Genomic DNA, 17597 nt, shown 5'->3' on the forward strand with positions numbered 1-17597 from the left:
TATGCTGTTCGATGAACGAAAACATATCAGAGCCTTGGCTTATAAGAGAATCCAGAAAGCTCGCGCAAACCGAAAGGAAAGGGGTAAGGGTATTTAAACCCCCTCAGATCAATTTTGATGCCGAAGACTATATAGATATGATTGACTGGTAATCCACTTCAGTAACTGAACCCCCTCTTGTATGACTAATATGAGCCTAGAAGAGTTGGAGTCTATTGCGGAAACTGGAAAAAGTGGAAGGGTTGAATATAGAATTCCTTCGAGAAGCTTCGAAGCGAGTATGTGGGCTGATCGAAAAAGATGGTTTTATCCGTGCCAGACTGGAAGACCGTAAAGAGCTACCTACGTTCGAGTCCAAGAGCCAGTACAAAACCTCTGCAAAGGATTAGAATTTAAGTAAGTTTTTTTCGACTATTTTGTAGTTATAATGTTTCTAAATAACGTCCTTATCATACTGTCTTCCATATTAAATTGAAATTTCATTTGGAAACTGTAAAAAAAAAAAAAATGTTCACTAGGCCTATGTAAATACTATACATAACTTTGCTTTAAGGTTTTGAAGCCAAGACGAAAGGACGAATACTTAAACAAGTCAGTAAATTGGTAGTAGAACAAGAAAACTGCCGCTCATGTCGTATGGAAAGTAATCAGCAACATTTTGTACTTAGTTATTAGTTATTATACTACATTTTATGACATGTTATAACCTTTTATACTTTTGTAATAAACAACAGTAATAGCAAATAACATTACTTTCTTTCAACACCTTTCTCATACAATTTACACAGTCCAACTATCTTTTTTCAGGTGTAAAACATATTATAAATATAGTGTATATGTGGTATATATTTTTACTATATGTAGGTATATATAAATTATGTACATGTATTGTCTCATTTTATGCCTTTTGTAAGAAAAGTACAATTAATTCCGGTGGTTTAAACTTTTAAAAAACATGGTTTATATATGTACACAAAATTACAAATTTTCATCAAAATTAACAAACTTTAGGGCTTGTTCGGGAGACCTAAAATCCATTTTTTATAAAAAAAATTGTTTCTTACTTATTTTTATGCCCTAATATTACTTTTTTTAACTTGGAATAAACACAAAAGTTACGATTTTATTTTTTTAAATTTAAAAAAAAATTGATATTTTTTGAAAAAAATTAAAACTTTAGGCCTTGTGCGGGAGACCTAAACATTTTTTTAAAAATTCAAAGATTTTTTGGAAAGTTGTGGTACCTAGTAGCAACTTTATTTTAACTTGGAATTTGAAAACAAAAAAAAAAGTTAAAAATCGATACACCCTAATATATAATTACGAAATGCGAAAATATTATGATTTTTATGAACACAACACGTGTTCCAACAACGTGATAGTAAATTCCTCTTTAACCAAAAGTTTAAGAGGAAACCATAAATTCATTCGCTACGGGACCGCAATTCTTTTTTTAGCCGAATTACGAGTAAATAGGAGATTCCTAATAAATAATTAATGTTTAATATGAGTAAGTTTTCTCCGTGTGGAGTCTGTAGGACTTAAAACCGTGGCAACTGAAATTGGAGAATCGTCATCTCAGTTGGACAAAACCATTTATTTCGCTCATTTCAATACCAAAAATAACTTTCAAAGTGATTTGTATTGTGTTTCCACAGATACTTTTATAACAAAGTTCTAACATCAAGTTTTTAAAGCTTCCATTTACTTTCCATGGTACCTGCACTTTGAACCTTTCGCAATTGCCATTCTGTTTGTAACTGACAGATGATCATTTCTAAGAGGCGCAGTATAGTTCATTACTTTAGTTGGATGGGGTTTTCACTTCGCCATTCCATGATCTGAGGAAACAAAGTTTGCCAAGACGAATTCTCTTAAGTCTGAACTGACCGCACAATATGGTATTGTCCATACAGTGGGTAGTAAGCCTCATTGCCACACTATATAAAAAGGTTTACAATTTTTTTTTTGACTTTGCCTGTCTCACTAGGAAATTCTGTGCCGAGACAGACTAGTTTACAAATATTTTATAGTATTAAAATAAAGTACATTTTTCAATAAAGCAAAAATATTTGAAAAAAATTTTCAGGTTGGTAGGTAGTGGTAACAATAATGAGATAGAGGATTATATTTGGGTGAGGTGACTAATTATTGCACGACCTTTTTCAATGATCCATTGTTTGATCAGTATTTTGTATTTGTTAATATTATTCGATTTTCTTGTTTTTTCAGGTAGGTTATTGTATATTTTAGACGCAATGTATTTGAAATTTCTTTGACCAAATGTTGTGTTTGTTTTAGCTGTTTGTATAAGTTCTTTGATTTTGTGCCTTGTGTTTGCAATATTTTGGGTATTTTCATAAAATGGATGTGTTTTATTTTTAAACAGATGAGTTAAGATAGTTTTTGTGTAAATTTGTCGAATATCTAATACACGGAATTTGTAGAATATATCTGCAGTACTTGTTTCTAAGGGAATTTTAAGAATAAATTTCATAATTAATTTTTTTGCCTTCGATAATGAATCTATAGCTGATAGTGTTGCACCTCCCCATGCGATTATTCCATACTCAATGATAGATTGACAAAGAGAGTAATAAACAATTTTCATAGATTTGGAGTCTAGTATGTTTCTAATGTTTTTGAAGAAATAAATATGTTTTCTAAGTTTATTCGTGATAAGTAGGCAATGTGTATTCCACTTAAGATATTGATCAAATTTAAGACCAAGGTATTTGATATGGTCCGTTCGATCTAGGCAAGGACATTGACAGAATGTATCGTGAGTAAAAGAACATTCATGTACTTTTATTTCAACATGTTGATTAGGTTGGCCAACGATAGTGATACTAAAAGTAATGTATTTTGTTTTGGAAGTATTTAGTGCAAGAGAGTTAAAATCTAGCCATTTTTTAACAGTGTTAATTGATTTCTCAGCCATTTTGTATGCGTTTAACCAAGTGTCTGATTGAATGAGTGGCACAGTATCGTCAGCAAAACTTACAATCTTTCCATCTATCATTAGGTTACAAAGATCGTTTATGTAGATGAGAAACAAAATAGGGCCTAAGACGCTTCCTTGGGGAACTCCGTAGGTATAGGGAGGGGTTGGCTGAATTTGTTTTCGATTTTGACACTTTGGGTTTGATTAGTTAAGTAACTTTGAAGAAATTCTAGGTCTTTCCCTCTTATACCAATGGCATTTAGTTTATTAATAAGATGGTCAAGGGAGATAGTATCAAAAGCTTTTGAGAGGTCTAGGAAGATAGAAATGCATTTTTTTCCCTTATCTAAATTTGAAACAAGAAAGTCTGTAACAGCAATAATAGCATCGGCAGTGCTCTTATTTGACCGAAAACCACATTGATTTTCGGAGAGTAACTGCTTGCTTTCCAAAAATGATTTCAGTTGTTTGTTCATTATTTTTTCAACTACTTTCGAGAGTGAGTTAAGTATTGTTATGGGCCTGTAATTGTTATTGTCCACTTTTAGACCACTTTTGTATATAGGTATGACGAGCCCTTGATTTAATTGTTTAGGGAAAATTCCCTGTGTTATGCTGAGGTTAGTTATGTAAGTGAGAGGTTCCAATAGTTCATGAACAAGTTTGCATCGATACCGAGGACAAAAATTAAGAGATTTTTTCAATGGAAGCCAGACAATGAGTTAGAACAAAAGCTATCGAGGTAAAATCTGATGTACCCCAAGTGCCCCACCTACGTTCGCTAATGTTCAACATTTATATAAATGACATTGGAACATGTTTCCGAAATTCCAAATATGAATTTTATGCCGACGACATGAAAATATTCAAAGTTATTCGTTCTTTCTCTGACTGTGAAGCTTAACAAAATGAACTAGATATGCTTTGCAAGTATTAAATTTCTGTCCAAAATATTTTTATTTAAAATAATTAATTAGAACGTGGCCATTTCTTGGAATGGTATTGTGAAATGTAGTTAAAATCTTATGCAATGAATGGTAGCAGTTCTATCGGCAATGTTCTAAAATAGTAAATATGCGTCCTTTTTAAAAATAATTTCCCATAAAATATGTTGATCTAAACTACTTTACACATGATTTAACCACAAAAACAGAAATCGGTAAATAGTTTATAAACTTTGACACCTCATTCTCACAACAAAGTAAAACGAACTTAGAAACCCAGCCCATCCAAAGTATCAGTATGTTGTGAGGAAAAGCTGGATGGTGTCTGGCTAATCTGGCTCCGGAATTGTGACTGCCCATGCTTAGAACAAGTAAACAATATTAAATATTTAGGGATAACTTTTGACACAAACCTTAATTGGAAACAACATATTCATAACACCACGAATAAAATCCGCAAATCTATATACTTTTTCAAACAAACACGCAATTTTATTGACCTTAAACTTTTAAAATCAGTCTATTACTCACTATGCCAATCACACATAGAATACGGAATTCCAGCTTGGGGTAATGCTTCTTCTAGTGCCCTCGACCCATTATAAAAGCAAAAAAAATAATCATTAAAATAATCTTTAAGGTTCCTCTTTCTACCAGCACTGATACGATCTTCAATATTATCAATGTTATGGACATAAAACAGCTGTATGCAAGATCTATCTTGGTCAACTTACACCAGAACAATAAATCACTATACAAACCAACACAAACTATTCACAATACCCGAGCCAAAAACAAAGAACTTCTTCAAACTCCTTTTGCTAAAACCTCATTCGGACAAAGACATTTTAAAAACATAGCTTGCAAACTATACAATACACTACCAACTACGATCAGACAATTAGAAACAATGACAAAATTTAAACACGAAATAAAAAAATGGATTGCAATCACAGGGCGTCCCACTATTGCAAGCATAATATGCCAAACCAAATTGCACATAGACAACAAGTACTATTTACACACGACCAAATTCAAACTTAATTAAAATGATCTATTTATATTTTCCCACATTTGTAATGAACACAATCTTAACAGCATTAACCCAACCGTTCTTTTGATTGTATTGAAATTATTTTTATATTTTTTATTTACCCTTATTGATATTCACTTAACTATATGTATATACATCGATGTACTCTATGTCTGTCTCGACACAGGTTTACCCTAGTGAGACAGGCATCGAAAAACCACCTATAAAAAACTTTAAATAGATAAATAAAATAAAATAAAAAAAAATAGTTTTAATCACTAAACATGGCCAAAGCCAGTTTAAGCAACGTTTTGATTTTTAATGCTGATTTTTCAACATGGCTAATACTGAAAGTATCTACCAGAAGCAGGCATGATTTTGTATGAAATAGTTCAATTTCATCTTGATGCTTTATATGATATACAGGGTGGAGACGTACCTGAGTTACTTTAACAAGTGATTCCTGATATTATTTGGAGTAAAAAATATATATTTTTGTTCCTCGGTAACATTTCAGTAAGTTAGTAACATTAATTCACAAATAATTGCCAAAGTTGCCTCTAAAAATATGAAAACTCGATTACCTTAATGGCCTATATTTTATAATTCATAAAGAAAATAAATAAAAAACAACTCTCTTTTGTGCTAGATATTTGCTATGATTGTTGACTTAAAAAAGATTTTTTAGTTTAGTCGGGAATTTTAGCCTCCAATTCAAAATGAAGTTTTGTATGAAAAAGTCCGCTTGGCCGTTCCTCTTAATTAAACTCTTCAAATAGCCATTTTGAGAAAAGAATTCTTCTCTTCGTCTTAAAACTAGCTTTTCTACGAACCACCCAACTACTTTTTGGTCTTTTAATGGTCGTGCATTATTTTTTTTCCTTTGTCGTCTACGAAAGTTTTTACCATCAATCTGGCTTACAGGCTTTTCATCTGATAAGCGCCCTCTGCGACCAAACGATCTAAGCGTCCCCTCTCAATCTTATCCGTTATGTTGACCGCGGTTTTCCATCAATGAGTATACATGAGTACCTTTTCCTCGTAATGGAAAATACTTTTACAGTCGTTTTAAACGATATCTGTCCATTTGATTTGATGTTACGTTTTCCTACAGTTTTTTTGTAAAACCTTTATACATCATTTCTACAGACCTAAAAAATTAACATTTTTGCAAAACAGAATTTGTATTTTTCAGTAATATCGGTAAATATCAAAGTTTTAAAGTGATTTTCTGGTGTTTTAAAAATAATTATTATATTGAAAAACAATAAAATCAAATAGGGCAAAAACGAAACGAAAAATATTTTTTTTGCTTTAAAACACCAAAACATGTTTTTTTACCAAAAAATAATACCAATTACGCAAAAAATAGCCCAAATTTCAACGCAAAATTATCGTGTGTCTACTTATTTCCATTATATATCTATTCCGATTTCCGTTGGAAAATTGGAAATAAATGAATAATAATATAAAGGAGAATGTCTGTGGCAGGCGGGTGGCGTAGATTCGATTTTAGAAATCTACAGTTTTATAATGATATATTGAAACAAGTTTACTACCATAATACGGACATGTTTCTAGTGTGGTAGTCGAAAAGCATGTAAAAAACTGTATTCAAATATATTTTATTAATAAAAAAATAAAAAAGTTTAAGACTTTGTTCCCTTTATTTTATTTTTTGACCGGGACCGGTTTCAGGTTATTATAACTATCTTCAGACTAGTACGGTTATTCCTTTTACTATGGTTTATATAACACTTGGGGGAAGAAGTGGGGATTGAGGAATGTTGGACGTTTGAATTGAATGGTTTTCACCTAAATACTAAGTACCTAACAACTAAGCAAGTAAATTATAAGTTTAAAAAAGCGAAATCTTACCACTATACTATTACATTAACCCATGAAAAATCACGGGATGGTATAAATTCTTCACACATTAGTTAGAAATTGACAATAAAAAAATCTGTTAAAAATATTATACTATAGGTAGATACTTTATAACTTTTCTGCATTCTTGGCGCAATCTTGAATTCTCGAATCAGCTCCAATTTTGAAAATGACACTTAAATTTATATACCAGAGTTACACGGACTTATTCCGCAACGATTAGGGTATATTGTTACGCCCATAACGCACTTCTATCGAATTATCTCCTTTGTGGATTTCATTTAGATGTATTTTGATTACGTGAAATGGTTCAGATTTGCAACACAATTATTTACCAAAAATAAAGGAGATAGAGAAAGGAAGGTCGAAGTAGGTACGGTATATGTAGCTAAAACAATGTAAATCAACCAACGCTTCGTTTCTGAATAGTGATCTTACATCGTAACGATGCTGGGAGCATCTTCCACTTTGGTACTTGCCTTTGAAATGATATTCACCCTTAATGATATATTTTTTTTTAAATTTTTTAAAAAGACAAACATTCCCGGGTTACGAATAACCTGACAATATTTGAAAATCTCCTACTACCACCATAGTAAGCGGAAAAATGTTGCTTGTGTTGTGATGGAGGACTTTTCCAGCCGAGGAATTGAACACACTACGCATGGGTGGGACCCAAACGCGATGTCAACTCGGCCACCGACCGGTCAATATATTTTTTAATTTTTTTATTGGTTTTCAAGCTACAATCCCGTTAAACTGCAATAAAGCAGTTTGTCAACAGGATGTTAATGATCAATTACATATATACACACATAATATTATTACCATAACTATAGAATTAACACACCTAAATTAATATAAACTATCTCTATTTAGTAACCATTGTTTCAGCATATATCTCAATCTATTTGTAGAATCGCAATTTTTTATATTAATGGGTAACATGTTAAGCATTTTTGGCACGTTAAATTCTAGGGTTCGCCGTCCGTATTTATTATTATATTTTGGAACAAGCATTCCTTCATTCTTTGTAAACCTTGTATTATATTCATGTTCCACTTTCTTTTTATAATCAGACTCAGATATATGTTGAATCAATATTTTGTACCATTATAAGGCCTGCACCGGTAATATTGTTAAATTCCGATACAACAATGATATGTTTCGTCTCTGTGAAAAAATATGTTTTTGAGCTAATAACTTAACCATAGAATTTTATACTGATTGCAGGTGGTTTAAATTAGTTTTACAAGAGTGACCCCAAGTAGTTAAACCATACCGTAAAGTTGATTCTGCGAGTGATAGGTAAATAATTTTTAAAATATTCACCGGAACGAAAAATTTCAGTTTGTATATCCTACCCACTATCGCTCTCAGCCGCTTGCAAGTTTTGTTTATTTGTGTATCCCATTTGAAATGACAATCAACAGTCACCCCCAAATAAACGTATTCATTTACCAGTTCAATACTTTCACACATGCAGGGCTGTAAAATGTTTTGATTAATACATATAAAGTTATGTGAAATTATTTTAGGGGTGATCTTAAATATTATTTTTTTATTATATCTATATTATCAAACATTAAAATGCTTATTATTCATTCTCTCTCAATCCTCTGGAATGAATCGACCGCGAGAAAGTTTACGTCGTGTTGAGAGTAACCGTAAGCACTACGTTTTGTTCCACTTTATTGACCTATTATTATGGGTAGCTTTATTGCAGCCCCCATTAGCTTCGCGCCCTCCGGCCAACGACTGTCAGACGGTGGAATAATAGGTCGTAGACGCTATAAGTGGGGACTAATTTTTAATACAATAGACTGATTTAAATTTTGTGTACCAACATCACTTATACTTATTTCGTTCAAATAATAAATAAACGTCTTTCTTAAACAAATATTGCTCCCCAGAAACGATAATGATTAACAATAAAGACAAAACAAATGCAACATTACAAATTTATAAAAAAAATATTCAACATAAAATTGCACCCTTTAAAAATAACAGAAATCTTAGACAAACGTCCATACTTCCTACTCCTAAATGTAAAAAAACAAAAGGACAGTTCAACCATGAATATCTCGGAGTTAAATTTTTTAACTCATTACCAGAAAAAAATAGAAACATAAATGCAAATATAAACGAATTCAAAAGCCACCTTAAAAAGTATTCCGAACAGTTAAACTGAATCATATCAAATATAAACCAATATAACAACACCCCCCATACACACAAGCCCTGCTTATTTATGGGGGTACATCAAATACTTATACTATATTATATTATGTAATTTATAACTGTTTTATATTGTGTAGTGTAATTCGTGTATCTTTTTTTACTAATAAAAATATCACCCTTTCAAAAAAAAAAATCGAATAAAGCCGTGTAAAAATCAATTATTGTGCACGAAATAAGGTAATTTTATCTTACATGCACAAGCATAAGATGAAATAGGACTTTCTTTGACTTTTTGTAAGCTTATATATGCAAATTGGCCAAATCGGTTTTCTTTCAAGTCGGTATAGATCACGAATTTCTGCTTTTATTTGACCACAGTTGATCATAATTTTTAGTCTCCCTTTTTTGTTGTTGTAGTAACAACAAAGTAAAATAAGTGAATAATTAGAATAAGTGAAATAAGCAAAGTATTGCTTAGTAATTATTATACAGGTGGCTTAGTTGGCGTTGCGTCTGGTTCCCAATCAGGCATTGTGAGTTCAATTCCTTTGCTGGCTAAATACTAAATACTCAAAACACAAGCATTTTTCGCATGATGTGATGGTGGTAGGAGATTTTAAAATATTGTTGGGATATTTGTAAAAATGAAATGTTTGCTTTTCTTTTTAAAAAAAATGAATGCACATAAATTTGTTATATAATATGAGAGTTTGCTTATTTCACTTAGTATTTTTGACCAAATTAATACCCTTGTCAGGCATGAATGCATCTGTTTCCAGCAAGCAAATATCTAATCTACTAGCATCGTAATTGGCAGTGCATCCTAAACACAATACCCGCCAAACGCTTAGAGCTTAAACGTCGTTAATATCCGTGTATTTTCCTAACCGCACGTCGCTCTAAGCGGGTGATCGTGTCGTGCGCCATCCATCTCGTCTGCCATTGGCCGGTTAAAACGCGCGCTGTGATTGGGCACTCCGGTAGATGCGTTCTCATTGGCTAATCCCCTGCGGTGACGTCAGAGCCCGCTTCACGTGACCCGCTACAAGGCGAAACGGATTATAATTATTATTTGAATGCTTGTTGTTCAGGGGTTTTTGGGAATTAAGTGGGATAGTTATTAATTTAATTGGAGCAGTAATTAATAAAATAAGTTAGATATTAAGGCTTAAAGTGGTTGAAATTTAGCACACATTTACAGATGAATAAGCTTTCTCATTCTTTCGTATTGGTAGGTTATTTATTTAATATAAATCCATACTGTTTGCACTGAAATTTTTGTTCGCTTTTGTTTTCTTAAGAAATGCCGTGATAAGGGTGTTTTTTTAGAAAGGACGGAATTAAAAAATCTCTACTAAGATATTCTTACAACGCTTAGATATTTATAAGTAGCACTCATTTCTTTTTTTCATCTTTTTGAATCATTTAATTCTATTTTTAAAATTGGTTAATTATTCGTATGATTTATTATTTATTAAGATATTGATACAAATAATTATTTTATCATAGAACATGAAATAACAAATATATTTTTTATGGAGCTTGTTTCAGATTTTTTTAAATATATTATATAATTTTTAAATTCGCCAATTTAAAGAAAATTATAGATGGATCACATTCCCTCTCTCCATAATTTAAAATGATGGCCTAGAAGGGTCTTCAATAACACCCTTGAAAGTTGAAATCCAGATTTTTTTTTTTTAATACTTATAACTTATTAATCCTACTCGTAAATAATCGGTATAGCTAAAAACATCATAAACGGCCAATAACTTTGTTTTATTAATTATTTGTTCTCTCAATGCTGTGCTTCTACAATGAAAAGGGCATGCTTGTGCCCATGAAACATGGTAGTTTTTATTTTAATACAAATACAGAACGTTTATTTTGGCAACCAGTAAAACAAAGACGAGAAGAAAACTAAAAAGTATCATTTAATTAATTGAACTTGTGAAATTTATAAAACGGTTTTCATAAACATAAATGTATAAAGAAGCTGCACAAAATATAGTTTCGTTTTCACTAAACAGGTAACATTCGTCGTAAACCCGAGTTCTAGTCGTTCAACCAAAATCAACGGACAATAAATTGGTTGTCTGGGCGGCCGCGTTGTTGAACAAATATTGGATTGTTGAACAAAGCCCTCGGGTGCTCGATTCATTCCATTCACCGTCGCGATTGGTCGAATGAATGCACCTTCAATGAGGGGGTGTTACGATGTGATTAGGTGGAAGAGGAAATGGAAGTGTGTAGAACTGAGTTGAAAGGGAAGAGCAAATATTTAAATTTGAATTAGGTGGTCGGGGAGGGTTTACATGGTACTGGAAGCGATTGTGATTTTGTGTGCGCTGTTCCTAGGGAATTTCACTTGTTAAAGGTTTCCACCTGATAATTGTTTCAGTTCTGATGTACCATGATTCACTGATTTCCGGACACCATGTTGCATACATTTAGTTATATTTTATTTTTATTTTATAGATATTTTTCATGTCATAATTGACTGAGCATAGCGGAGTCCAGTTTTGACTCGACAAATTTGCACTTCGTCTATCTGGAAATTTAATTGTATGTCCCGTGTCCAATCAATTCTGTCAAGATTTTTTATTATTTTAATTGTATTTATTTTTTTTACTTGTCCACACATTTTAACATTTACAGAAAATTTTAACTTTATGTAAATAGGTTAGTAATAGTGTTTTGTGATTACCTCACTAGGAGAACCTGTGCTGAGGTGTTCGCATATTTTCTGTGTTAAGTGTTATTATTCTACCATCATAGGTAAAAACACTTGAGACTCTCAAGACAACGTGGTTCCACACCATGGCGGCAGTAATGTTTATTATCAGATTAGTAGCAGTTAATGTAGATCATAATATTATTAAACACAATGTCGTTTAATTTCAAATTTTAAATGTCAAATAGAAAATGAAGCATTCATTTTGTAGTGTTGCCAATAATAAGTTGGTAAAGTTTTTTCCTGATGTTAAATGTTAATTTTTTTAGCGATGGCGTCATAGTGTTGTTCCAGGCTCGATAAACTCAGTTTGGAGTGAATAGGGTTTGAAAAAAAGTGCACCTTTAATTTTTATCCAGTCTATGATCTGTATCTTAAGTTTATGTATAATATATTGATGAATTATCAGTAGGTTGTTTCTGAGTAGGTGGCGTGCAGTTATAGTAATGGAATAGTACTTATTAATCGATAAAGACGGTAGCCGTGTTTGATAGTAACTTTTTACTGTGCCAGAGCTTCTGAGCGTTGTGACTACTGCGAGCTCTCGAAGTCGGGGTGATCAACATTACGCGAATTATTAATTAACAGTGTTATTTTTTCTCATTTCCAGCTCACGTGACGGCTATGGTAGGAGGTGCCGGTGCGCTCCGATGTGAAGTGGACCGCGCCAAGTGCGGCGAGGTGCATTCACTCAAGTGGTACCGCGGCGAGCAGCGCATATACGTGTTCAGCGAGGGCCGCGGCGTGGCGCGCAAGGAAGGCGACATGAGCGACAGGTAGGAACCAATCTTATTTATTAACTTCACGTGGGCAGTTCTATAAACTAGATCTAGTATGCTGATGTGGCTAAATTGGCGACTGCTCGGTGTCATCGAAATTTAGAATGAGCTCAACAGAGAACAACTTAACCAGCCGTAGTAGAGGGGACAACGATTTTACATACATTGTAAAGGCGCTATGTTCGTCCAGTAACAGAATATTTATTATGTTTTTCAGCTAAGTATGGTGCCACCATTCATTATCTGACACGTTTTCTTCCATATTACCAAGATGATATAGTGGTTCTAGAGGGATCCGAGCTATTTTTGTAATCCATAAATGTAACGTCTTTATAACTCTAATAATATTTTGAATTGGGATGGCTAAATCATAGTCAACAGACTGTAATTGAGATTATTAATAAATGCGGAACTTAGAACTCAAAGCAGTTTTTATGATCTCTTTTTTAATATTATTGAACAATCGAAAACATCTATGGAACTACCAACACGGGCGGCATCTTGCTTTGACAGTTGAAAATAACCGTCTTTTAATTCGAGAAAAATTAATAAAATTCAAAATGTAAATAGTTCAAATTAAAAAAAAAATTGCTCATCATCATTTTAAAATCTAGTTTTTCCTAAACGCAGATTGTATGGTAAAGATTACCCTGATGGTAGCCAACCTCTAAGAGAGAGGTAACAAGATAAAGAAGGTGACGTTAAAATGTTGCACTGCCCTAATAATTTCGTCCCCCTAAATGCTGTGCATCTTTCGTGATTTATTTCGTGAACTATTTACCATCGCAGATATCACACAACTAAAAAATGTTATTATGAATTAAATTATTACAAAAATGGAACATTTTTTTACGAAAATTGCGCTTTAAAATTTTTCATGTACAGTGGTAATTCAGTAGTTCTTGGTATCCGGTAATTGACGGCTACACCAGAACTGCACGAAAAAAAAACACTTTAAAAATTATACGTTAATATCAGCTCCTAGAGGATTGGAGCTGGCAACACGGTATCGCATATTCATACATAAACACACATTTCACCTCAATCAATTAAATACAACCATCAGTTGGTGATAGTAATAAGGCCAAATGAGCCGTAGTACTAGTTAGCTAGAAACATGAAGGGTATTGTTATAAGCCCTAGCCAGTTAGAGGATTACGAAAGAATCCATAAAATCCAAAAAAATTTATCAACTTTAGATAACATCTGCCCTTATGATGGTCACTTCAATGCTGTCCAAAACGTTGGCTAAAGAAGGAGGTAAGTAGTGCAACACGGCATATAACCCATATGTTCACGGTTTACGTTTGCACATTAGAACAGGTCCCTTCTACGACTCGTTTTTCAGTTCAACAGCTAGTCTGGGGAATAATTTGCTGGCCTCTGTTTTCCTTCCTCCCACAACATGAGTCTCTTCAAGACCCATATTCACTCCTTTGTCTCCTTAAGAAGACCATCTTCACCACATCCCTAAAGATGACATGAGAAAAGGAGGGAAATTATTTTACTCAGAGCCTCCTTTGTTAAGTTCATGAAAAAAAAAATACCAAGAAAATCAAAAATTTGTGAGTAACCATTTCATGTTTATGGAGGAGGTTAGGATAGGTTTTTGAGATTACTTAGATTTAAACTGTCGATTTCCCGAAAATGAATAACTAAATTATTTCGAGTGTACGTATAAATGTCCGCATTATGATGAAAACAGACCTCCAACCTACATTCGCGCTGAAACCGCCTTAAGCTCGATACATTTTATTTATTTTTTGCTCTACGTTTGTGTGTTCGTATGAATTACAGTCCCATATATAAATACGGGAAGACTTGGAACGGAGCGACAAAAACTCGTCCCGTATTTGGTAAAAGGATTCTTTTCTACATTTTTTACAGGACATTCATTGCGATTGTCAAAGTGTAAGGGCTCGTAGAAAGGACAAAGAAATTGTGCAATTGTGGAGGTTTTGCTTTGTGACTACTGTTGTTTTTTTTTTTTTTTTTTTTTTTAATTCCGCATCACATATTGTGCTATTAACATATGTGTGAATAGTAAAACAACATAAAGGAAATAAAAAGTTTTATAGTAAAATGTAAAAAAAATTAAAACTAAAACTAAAAAGTTCTGACGAAGAAAACATTGGTTTCGAAACATATCGATCATTTTTTTGAACAACTAGTGGTGTACATATACAAAGTATTTCATTTTCATTTAATGAAATTTTTAAATAATAAATTAATAATAGTTAAAAGTTTAAAAAAATTAAATTTAAATCCCAACGTGGGCAGATGAATTTCTATTAAATCACAGTTATTTATTTATTCATTAAAAATATAAATATATTCGGTGTATTTGCGACATATTCCATATACTTCCAATATCAATGTCATCCTGTTGAAAGACCATCATTCTGAATCGAAACGTTGCTTGAAGTGACTTTAGTCGTGTTTGGTAACCAGATGTAAACAGCCAGGTAGGTACCTTCCATCATCGTCCTCCATATATTATTGTTCCTTTTCCCACTTTCTTCAGCGTCACAATATTCTCTGATTGGACTTGCCGCAGTCCCATTGGTTTCGGCCAGTTGGTACTCTTTTGCATCTCTTCTCATCATCTCTTATTTTTCCTCTTGTTCTGTTCGGTTAGAAGACTCATCGCCTGGAAGGCGTCCTTTCTCCTTTATTTACACTATTTGACGTACCTACGTGTATTACGTTGATGCATTTTGTTCCCGTGTTGTTTTTTCTTTTATATTATATTGTTTGCTATACTGCCGATATTGATTATTCAATATAAATTATTCATATATTGAAGTATACGACCTCAATACGATTAAAATAAAAACGTCCCCCAATTGAAAAACACCTGAAAACCACTTCAAGACACCGAGGGTAGAAGGCTGTGTAGCGGGGACTTTAGTCTGGTTGCGTTTTGTGTGTTTAATGGATCGGTATTCTTCTCCTCCCCGTGCGTGCCTCCTCTCTCTCATCTCCACTCTCCCTTCCCTCCTCGATCTCTCTCCAACCACCCCCTCTACCCCAGTAAGATGAAAGCCTGCAGGGGGCGAGTCATTTGTTGTAAGTTGATTATTGTTACATCGTTATACCCATCTCTTCTACTTCGTGAGTTTACTTTACGTAAAAACACAACTGGTATTAAACGGCACTGTATAAAACAAATTTTCTTGCTTTCTTTTGATTTTACTTAAATTCGAGTTAATGTCATATATGTAAACTTTTTAATCTAGATGGGCTAGTGGCTTAGTTGGCAAATGCGCTGGCTTACCACACAGGCATCGTTGGTTCAATCCAGCTGCTAGCTATTTCGTTCATCATTACTTAAGCAACAGTATGATGTCGAGTATTTTTTAACTCAAGAATGTTCGTCGTTCTTTTAAAAAAGCTTTAAGAAGATAACCAACGGCTTACGTTTTCGGTATTATCAACTCTATTTTAAAAAAAATTACTTCATGAAAAAAAATAGTAAGTAGATATCTTACTAACCAACATACCTATAATATAACAGTTTATTGGCTTTTATGGAGTTCAAGTATATAGTTGTTCTGAATACGATGTCTAGTGTTTTCATGCCTTTGTTTACAATTTGGTGGATATGATTGGCGAAACTTAGTTTTTCATCCAAAATAATTCCGAGATCTCTCATTTCCGTGACTCTTTCTAAATCTGTATTGTTAATAGAATTTTCAAATAAAACAGAATTTTTATTTCTGCTGTAACTCAGGGTTTTGCATTTGTCTACATTTAAAAACAGATTATTTTGTACGCACCAATCTTTAAAGTTACTAATATTTGACTCTAGTATTTGGCAATGATTTACATCTGTTATTTTGTTGTATAGCTTGATGTCATCAGCAAAGAGCAATACCTCGACATCGTCGAAGCAATTTGTTATATCGTTAATGAAAATGAGAAACAAAACCGGACCAAGGTACCTTGCGGTAGGTAACTGGTCACACATAAGCTTTTGATAGCAAAGATTATTGTAGATACGATTTGATAAATAGGTAGTAAACCATTTTAGCATGTTATTTCTTACCCCTAGGGCAAATAGTTTTCGGGTTAGTAGTTTATGGGATACTTTGTCGAATGCTTTCAAAAAGTCTGTATTTATGTAGGCGACTTGTTTATTTTTTTGCAAAAGATTCTAATATAAAGTTTTGAAATATTGTTACGTTAGTTGCGGTTGATCTACCTTTGATAAAACCGTGTTGTTTTTGGTCAATTAGTTTTATTAATTTGGGATAGATTTCATCAAGGACCAGTGATACAAAAGCTTAGGAAGTACTGACTGTATACAAATGGGGCGATAATTAGCTACGTCAGTGTCGTCTCCTTTTTTGAGGATAGGTGTAATGAAGCTCGATTTCCAGCGGCTTGTAAAATATCCAAGGAACAAGAGGCGGTTGAATAGTAATGTAAGCGGTTTACATAATGCATTGGAGCATTTTTAAGGAATATTGGTGGAATGTTGTCTGGGCCAGCAGATTTGTCAGTGTCTAAGGAAAGTCATTTCTGTTCGCAAGATTTTTGTGTGATATGGCAATTTGTTAAGTGTGTAGTATTACTAAATTTGTATTCGGGTATTTTATCATTGGGGGTTTCGTCATCGTATACGTTTTTGAAGAAATCTGAAAAAAGTGCTTGTAAGATGATATAGGACTTGACCAGCAAAGGATTCCGGAAGAAGAATCTGCGTCAACTGGATAAGTACCAGACACGCATTCCAACACACGAGAGGAATGTACTATACCGAAAACCTAAAATATGTCTTATATTACCATGAATAAAGGTAATATGCATTAAAGTCGCTTGGCGAGCTGAGTCTAGAAATGGTCGACTTAAGAGCAAAGGTGGTTGTTATTTATTTTTTGAGTAAAAGAAAGAAAATAAATATAGGAACTATAGAAAAGGCTTTAATTTGACCATGCATATTTGTTAATACTCATAATGCAAACCTATTTATAGGAAAGATTAAACGAAATTTGTCATTTCACTGATGTCTTTGCCGGGTCATGCCTTGTCTTAGTAATATTACGTTTCCAACAATGCAATCGACAGACGCTCCTTTCGATTCAACTTCGTT

At 33.1% G+C, this 17597-nt stretch overlaps 1 protein-coding gene across 1 annotated transcript in view; it reads left to right on the top strand.

Moving 5' to 3' along the window:
• LOC149409741 (hemicentin-1-like) overlaps window positions 1-17597 on the top strand; it is a 491855-nt gene that overhangs the window by 39903 nt on the left and 434355 nt on the right. The window contains exon 3 of the mRNA XM_089649480.1: window positions 12334-12499. Within this exon, the coding sequence (XP_089505606.1) occupies window positions 12334-12499 (166 nt within the window). The remainder of the gene's footprint in view (window positions 1-12333; window positions 12500-17597) is intronic.

This window comes from Hesperophylax consimilis, chromosome 30, assembly GCF_061612785.1.
Source record: "Hesperophylax consimilis isolate HC1 chromosome 30, BYU_Hcon_1.0, whole genome shotgun sequence".
NCBI classification, from domain to species: Eukaryota; Metazoa; Arthropoda; class Insecta; order Trichoptera; family Limnephilidae; genus Hesperophylax; species Hesperophylax consimilis.